The sequence below is a fragment of the Numida meleagris genome, chromosome 9 (genome assembly GCF_002078875.1).
Source record: "Numida meleagris isolate 19003 breed g44 Domestic line chromosome 9, NumMel1.0, whole genome shotgun sequence".
In the NCBI taxonomy this organism is placed as follows: domain Eukaryota; kingdom Metazoa; phylum Chordata; class Aves; order Galliformes; family Numididae; genus Numida; species Numida meleagris.
This window is the reverse complement of record NC_034417.1, coordinates 126,467-134,790: the sequence shown is the minus strand read 5'-3', so window position 1 is coordinate 134,790 and position 8,324 is coordinate 126,467. Positions and strand designations below refer to the sequence as shown.

At 48.4% G+C, this 8,324-nt stretch overlaps 1 protein-coding gene across 3 annotated transcripts in view; it reads left to right on the top strand.

Annotated features, from left to right (window-relative positions):
- The window catches only part of ALPK3 (alpha kinase 3), a 31,115-nt gene continuing 27,804 nt past the window's right edge, over positions 5,014 to 8,324 (top strand). Inside the window, exon 1 of one of the 3 annotated variants that reach the window (XM_021407558.1) lies at positions 5,014 to 5,629. In XM_021407558.1, coding sequence (XP_021263233.1) covers positions 5,394 to 5,629 — 236 coding nt within the window. In that variant the 5' untranslated portion in view covers positions 5,014 to 5,393. Of the gene's footprint in view, positions 5,630 to 5,815; positions 5,897 to 8,324 lie in introns of those variants that run through there. The other 2 variants (XM_021407559.1, XM_021407561.1) reach the window with 2 other exon arrangements.

Here is an 8,324-nt window from a genome sequence, read left to right as displayed (position 1 = left end):
ATCATTACACTTAATTTTGCTATGTGGCTCTATGGCACATCCACATCAGGGCTAGCTGCCCTTCCCTGTAGAAGGAAGGGTTGTGTTACAGAAGGTACCCAAGGGACAAAGAAGATTATGTGAGAACTGCAGTGACCTATATAAGAACAGACTCACTGAACCCATACTCATGACCTTTCAAAAGACCAGACCAAGTGGAAAGGAGCCAGAGGTCACAGCTGGTGGTCCCTGCAATTGGGAATGGAGAGAACAGAGGGTGAAGAGGGGGTGACTGTAATTCCCAAAGAAGCTCATGTTACTCTCTAACATGAGCAGGCAGGGAACGTGACACAAAACTGATGGGGTGAAGCAGGTTTGGGCTTAGGACCAGTGGGGACAAATTTCCACTATTGTCTCTCCCTCCACATGTATGGCAATTACCTTCATCATCGGCATGGAAGGATGCAAGCAGATCTCTGGATGGCAGAGAGAAGCAGTTATGGCTGAGAGAAAAGGGATGGACAGGAGGTACGCAGTGGTGCAAGGGGAACAACCCCCATACGCTTCCCTGGCAAGGGACATTGCTGAGTCATGACACAGGGCTGGCAGAGCTAAGCAGCGCTTAGTCTCCTCCTCCCCACTGCTTTTCTCTTAACAGTGATGAGGGTGCAGCTTGTAGAAAAAGCAGAAACCAGCACAGTTGATGGAGGATGAAGGATTTTCTCCCTCCACAATATTTTCTCTGTGCAGAATGGGACAGTCGTGCTCTGCTCCTGCAAAGGTGGTGACCTTTCACTTGGCACTTGGGAGCAGAGGAGATTTGAGAAGAGGATGCTCAGCACAGTCACAGGTCCTTTGTTTCTGCTAACCTCTCCAGCCGTGAACACACAGACCTAGCACAGAATTCAGAGAGGGTCCAGCCAAACATTTTGAAATATACCTCCACATCCATTAATAAACATATTAATAGATTGCAAATGAAGGTTCTGTCTGCATGTTTTCCAGTAGCTCTGTCACATCTCTGATGCTGATTAGATATAAATGCAGTGCAGGTAGCTAATAAAAATGATCATTAAATTAACCCCAACACTTTCCAGGAGCTAAAGATGACACTTCTGCTGGATGCAGCATCTTTTCAATCAGCTAGAGTCTGCTGCATTTCCATTATGTACCTTGTCAAAAGTCTGCTGTGCATGTCCTCAGATCAATAAGAGCCCTTCTACCTGAACATTTGGCCATGAGTATGTTTTGTTTTGTTTTGTTTTGTTTTCTCCATGCCAGTGGCAGTAATTTGTTGACATTGCATTGGAGATCAGAAAGAATCTTGTTATTTTAGAAAGGGAGGAGCCTACATTTATGTGTGCAGGTTGGGAAAAGGAAGGGCTGTATGAGAGGATTGAGAAAACATCTGTGACCTGCTGTGAATCAGCACTGGATTTGCAGGCAGAGGACGAAAGCTTTGCTAACAAGGATTGAAGCCTTGTGGCTGACTGGCTTAGACTTCAAAAACAAAATGGTGAGAGAGCAAGTTTCCAAATGGAGATAGAAGCAGAGGGCACTGACACTCTGCAAACAGACGTGCTGTAAAAGAAAGCTCTGTCTCAGCAGGGTAACTGGCACAAGAACCAACTGAGAGCCTGCAAGGTCAGAAAAAAAGACATTCACCATGTGTCTGAAGGAAGGCTCAAACACAACAGTAGGATTCACGCAACTGTGCTTGAGCTGGTAGGTGCTAAGCCTGCTCTTGCCATCCAGTTTTCCCCACAGTGGTGGGGAGAGGCGCAGAACCATAGTGTGAATGGGGTGGGAAAGGAACCTCTGGAAATCTCTAGTCCAGCCCCCCAGTCCAGGCAGAATCTGAACCACTTGCTCAGCTGCTTGTCCCATCCACATGTAACCATCTCCAAAGATGGAGATCACCCACCTCCTGGTCCCTGTTGCACTGTTTGATCCCCTTGACAGGGCAATATTTTCTTCCTAACATCTAATCTGAATTTTGCTCACTGCAACTTGTCTTTGTTGCCTGTCATTCTGTGCCTCTGGGAAGTGGCTGACTCTGTCTTGATTGCACCCAATGAGGTACTGAACACAGCAAGAAGGTCTCTATTTAGTCCTCTTATGAAGATTGAAGATAGTTCTCCCAGCATCTCCATGTATGTCACGTATGCCGCAATGGGTCCTCCCAGCATCCTGCCTCTCACATAGGGCAACAGCACAAGGCATGAGATTGGGGCATGCACACTGTAGGTATTCTTTTGTAGCTTGGAGGCTTCTTAAAACAAAGCTAGTATATTTGTCCTGAGGAAGCCTCAATACATTTTTCTTCCACTGATTTTTCCTATGTTTTTTTTTCAACCTTTGCTGACACACAGTGGCCGCAGCAATGCGTAGAAGCAGCTTAATACCAAGGGACATGAGCAAGCATCTCTGCTTTACTGAGCATACCATCTTCTAACTTCACTCAGGGCCTCTGGTATTACTTTGAAAGACACTCTTTCCTTGTCCCTCAGTACTGTGTATACCTCTTTTCCTTCCGTGCTGAGGAGTCCCAGTAATTCTCCATGTGGCAGCTGTCCTGGCCTCTGATCATCTTTGCTGCTCTCCTGTGAGTCTGTTTTGTTTTCTTTTGTTTTGTTTGTTTGTTTGTTTTTCCTCTTCAGGTCTGCTATATTCTGTTTGAGATGGATTCTTCCTGAGTGGTATTAGCGTATGCTGAGTCCAGTGCTGCATATGGAAAAGGAGTGTTGTTGCTTCCCCTATGGATTGTGTCTCATTCATTATCATGGACTTTTGTCTGCTATTTTACTGCCAGGTCAGGTGAGATCTTCTGGTCAGGTGGGGTCTTCAGTCTCTGAGACTATCCTCCCCATATTTCCTAGGACCAAATCGAGAAGCTGTATGAGTTCCATCTCTGCATTTGCCAAGACCAAGTATCCTCTCTGATGTCACAGTTTCAGCTATTTATTACATGCTCGAGAGTACAATCACCTGTGACAGTGACCTACAAAAACGAAATAAACTCCAATACCTACATCTGAAATGATGTAAGACCCCTTCCACAACACTGTCCTGAGATCTGAGCTAAGATAAGCATTTCACTGGGGCTTGAGTGGAAGAGCAGTAAGCCTGATCAGGACACTGTCAAGCAACTGGACACATCCAGAGCTGGATTGCGTAGGACTAGTATAACTTTTGCAAGCATGAAAACCTAAGTTGTCGATCCATTATACACTGACTCTGACAAGCCAGCAGGATCCAAGAAGCTTTATATGAAAGTAGAACTTACTTGGGGTCCTAGCTTTTGATCTAGTGTTGTCTGCAAGCCCCACTCTGCTGGACCGCATTCTGGATTCGCCACAGTTACTATCGCTCCTTGCAACCTTCTCCCCAACCTCATGCTCCACTGATCTCACTGGCTCCCCTCTACATGGCTTGGGAATCTGCTGAGTTTGACACCTTTCTTGGTGGACGTTAGTTTCTCCTCACACAAATCTCCCTTTCTACTTTGTTTCCAAGGTTCAATACACCAGTGACAGCAAGTAGCTGAGGTCCAGGCTGAGTTGTATCAACCTGTAGCTGCACCTCTGTTTCGTGGCCCTGTGCCCTGGCGTCACCCAGCACTTCTGCTGTTTTCTAGCTCCTTTCCGGGGTTCAAGGCTGATTTGGGCCTGTTTACTTCTCTCTTTCACATGCCACGCACACCAGTGTTGTGTTTCTATCACAGACCTCTGGAGCAGTAAATCATCCATGGCATTCCAGCACGGAGCAACAGAGTAGGATGTTTTCTGCCCCAGTCAGCCACCAGGAGCCCCTGACCTGGTTCCTCTCAGAGTTGTTGCAGGACAGCCACCTATCCCATGGACTAGGGGTGGCACCAAGTAAGCAGAGAGGTAGGAAAATCCTCACAGAATGCAAGGGAGAAACATATGGGCACTGTGCAAAACTTTGTATGGGATGCTTAAAGGGAGAACCAAAGGCTGGGGAAGGAAGAGATCAGGATGGTCTGAGAAGGGCAAGTGTAGGAAAATACAGGGTAGTAAGAGGATAAAAGAGGGTGGCTGCCCCTAAACTAGAGTGGTCATGCCATGCCCTGTGCCTCAGCAGTGCAGTCTAGCCTAGGTTCTAATTAAACACAATTTCTAACCATGTGACTGGGTAAGGGGCCCTCTCTTCTGTGTGGATGTGTGCAGCCACCACTGTGGCTGCTTGCTGTCACAGTCATTCTCTCTCCTCCTCAGGCAGGGATCAGCATAAAGCCCCATTGTTTGCCCACTTGGGAGCTCTCTAGCACAGTCTCATGTCTTTTGCAGCAACACCTGCTGTTGTTTTCTTCTCGCAGACTGCAGGCGCACAGCCATGGACAGGCGGCCGATCCACAGCGAGACTGTTCCATCCATCAGTCCTGCACGGAGCAATGTGGTGTCACTGGCAATGTGCCTGCGGCATGCGATACAACAACTTGACAGTAAGATGAAAGTGGAACAAGAGGAAATTCGATTCTATTATGGGTTATGTTTTCATCTGGTTTTAAATCACTCTCAGTAATGTTTTGTGATGTGTGCCCACCTCTTACAGCCTTGTTTTGTGCTGTCCTCTTCAGGGAGAATGAAAACTGCCAGCACAGGGCTTTTCCTTGGGAATCCAGAAGAAAAACAGCTGCCAAGGGGAGAAACTGTTTGGGCTGTTCAGCCTGGAGAAGGCTCTCAGGAAACCTGAGAGCGGCCTGTCAGTATCTAAAGAGGCTATAAGAAAGAAGGAGACAGACTCTTTAGCAGGGTCTGTTATGATAGAACAAGTGGAAATGGTTTCAAACTAGAAGAGGGGAGATTTAGGTTGGATATAAGGAAGAAATTTTTTACACTGAGGGCGGTGAGGCACTGCACAGGTTGCCCAGAGAGGCAGTGGTGCCCCGTCCCTGCAGACACCAAGGTCAGGCTGGGGGGCTCTGAGCACCTGATGGAGCTGTGGGTGTCCCTGTTCATTGCAGGGAGTTGGACCAGATGACATTTAAAGGCTCCTTCCAACTCAAACGATCCTGTGATCCCAAGAAATGCTTCTGGGGCCAACACTGGGATGCGACTACAATTGCACTGATAATGCTGCTGGCAAAGCACTAATGCTGCACCTTTAGGGCAGCAGGGAATGTTACAGCCCATCTTGAGAGAACTTCAAGGAGCCCCAAATCCCTAAATGTGCCCCCAGGAATATCGTGAAGCAAACTTTCTTCAGCGCGTTATGTTCCGACAGCCGACGAGCAGGGCAGGGCAGGGCACGGAAGGGAAGGGAAGGACCGGGCCCACCTCCCCGCTGCCCCCAGGGCTCCGTGCCGTGGCGGGGGAGGCCCCCCGGCCTGGGCCGCGTCACGGCCCCACCGCCGCCGCCGAGTGACAGCGGCATGTGCAGGGCGGCTATAAATGCCGGCGGTGATTGACAGGGCCGGCAGCGGCGCGGCGGGCAGGGGCACCCGCAGCCCGGCCGCCGCCATGGGCTCGCCGCGCCGGGCCCTCAGCGACTCGTACGCGGGCAACGGGCGGACGTCGCCGCCCCAGCGGCGGGGCAGCGTGGAGGGGGCGGAGGAGGCGGAAAGCGCGGCCTGGGCCTCGCGGCCTGACCGGCGCAGCTATCTGCTCAGCATCCGGCCCCAGAACAGGTGAGGCGGGCTGGCGGGGGGCGGCTGTGCGGGCGGGCAGCGCCCCGTGCGAGGGGGCAGTGCCCGAGGTGGGCGTCGGAGAGTGGTGGAGAGCCCCAAGAGGGGCACGGCAGCCGCCCAGCCGTCTGGCAGCGCGGCCCTGTCCTTGCTGAAGGCGAGCGCTGCGCGTAGCGGTGGAAGTGACGTGCCTGCTGGCCGCCAGGCACCTTTCCCGGAGTTAGAGGCGAGCCGGGTCGGGGGTTGTGCTCGGGCTCTGGAAACAATCCGGTACGTGGCAGGAGGGCCAGCTCCTTGCTTCCCTGAGGAAGGAAGGTATTTCTGTGGCTGTTGCCGGGGCAGGGGCTGTCAGCGTCGTGCATCTTTTTATAACAGGGATAAGCTGTCTTGCTGTGAAATCCTGACAGGCATGAGCTTCTGTCTTTTTTTTTTTTTTATCCTCGAGATACTCGAGTTAAACTTGCCTGCAGGATACTGCCCTGCCCTTTCTGCCCTTTCCCTACAATGAAGCTGCCTGTGTTATCTACACCAGACTCTGAGCAAGAGGCCCGCTGTGCGAGTGCCTTATCTTATTGCCAAAAAGGTATTTCTACAATGTAGATATGGGCTGAGCAGTGACGAGAACTACATTCCTTGGTTAGAAATGGCCTGAGGCAGGAGGTCTAGGGTAGGAATGAGGCCTTGTTCTTCGGGGGAGAAGGTATGATAAACATGCTGTCAACTCAGAATAGTTGAGGGTAGTGAATACAAGGCAACATGCCAGGGAAGGCAAAGGTGTTGGTTATAGCATTAGTCGTTTAAAAGAAAGCTCTTAAATTACTTTGAATTCTCTGGGAGTACTCTTCAACCTGTAAGCCCTTGAAACAAGTGTGCCTCTTTCCTTATTGATGAGTTATAAATAATCCATTTCCAGCATGTCAAGAGCTGAGGCCTGAAAGTAACTGAGATTTGTGAAAATAAATATGGCACCAAAAGAGAGAGAAATGTGCTGCCTGGCAGTCAGATGTTAAAGCTGTGTAGTGCCGAAGTTAAGTTGCCTTAGTTAAGTTGCTTTGTGCTTGAATCGTAGTGTGTGATCCAATCGCAGTCTGGCTGTGTACCATATTATCGTCAGTACCAGGAATGCAGATACAGCATTTACAGCCAATCTATGACCTCAGACTGTGCTTAGTGATGCAAAGGAAAACTGTAATTGAGTCCAGTAGTTCTGTTCTAGAGATTACAGATAGAGAATCTGTAATAAATAAGATGCTGAGGCCTTTTAGTTGCTTAGAGCTTGACTCCCTATTTCCCCCACTCCCAAATACTTTCAGATTGCAGCTTTAATCTGTTTAGCCTTGAAAGAGGCTTCATCAGTCTTCAAGTCATACTTCCAGTGTTCCCAACTGACTTTCCCAAAAGATCCCAGAAGTTTTGCTTCAGGCCACTGCAAAAGACGCAGAGTGATGTAATGCAGCGAGCCTGGCGTCCTCTGGATGCGTCAGTTCTGCGTCTCAAGCACAGCGATTCCAGCCCACGTCTGCTAAGCTCCAAGCTCTAAACAACTTGAACTTGCCACACCAGTACTGTGTGTTGTCTGCACTCCTGTTTCATAGGTAGGAGTCTTAGGCCTTTGCAGACAAAGTGATGCTGTACTGCGATGCTTAAATAGGCAGTGGATTCATTTTCCACAAATCCTACAACCCCCTTTTCAACCCATTTGAATGCTTGGTTATTGGTGTATGACAAGGTGATTTCACTTTGCTGTTTAACTTCAGTGGCTGCCCCTTCTGTTGTAAGAGAGATTTGCTAAATAGCAAAACTCGCCTTTCCCTGTATTCAGGGCGTCTTTCAGGTTCTCTAAGGAATAAGATAAAAGTCCTGTTCCCTGCACTGCCTTGAGTACATATTTGAGCAAGATGTGTGGAAACAAACAGTAAAATCGCACTGCTGTCTATGATGCAGGGCAACGGTTTGAATGAAGTGGGGCTTTTTGTCCTGTAATTAAATAATGTATCATAACACTTCTGAAAAGTGGATGAGTGGAATGGTGTAGCAAGGAGACTTTCAGAAAGCAATTAAGAGTTTAATTAAATCCAGAAACATCTGGAGAGTTTGCCTGGGAGAACTGGAAAAGCAAGATGAGCGATATGTGTACCAGCAGATAATGTTCAGCAGTTCTTCTAGTGCAGACGTATTTGAATTCGGTGGCTTTGAAGCTGGCAAGCATGGGACAAGTGATACAGGCACAGAACTGCAGTGGGTGGCTGTTGTGGTGGTTTGAAAGCAAAAATGGATATTCTAATCCAAAGAAAGTGTTTTTTTTTTTTTTCAGGTTTATCTATTGCTTTGTCTCCATACGTATTTATAGAGTGTTTAGCTGATTACTTGTCTGCTCTCTTCTCTCATTCTCAGAGGAAAGGACTAGAAGAAGTAGTGACATGACAAATACCTTAAGGAGGGAATATCCTCATGAAAAGAAACTGAGGTTAGAAACACTTACTCAACTGGGACAACTCATGGAGAAATTTCAACTGTGTGCTTGCATTAATGAACCATGTAGAGGACAGTTTGGATGGTCCTTCTTGGTTTCCCTGAGCCTATAGCAGGAAATGGATGTTGTGTTAATTGAAGGATACTAATTTGGAAACTGGGATGTGCTTTTTCCCATTTCTTACATTAGAGAAAATGTTGGAGGTGCTGCTACAAAGGCCAAAAC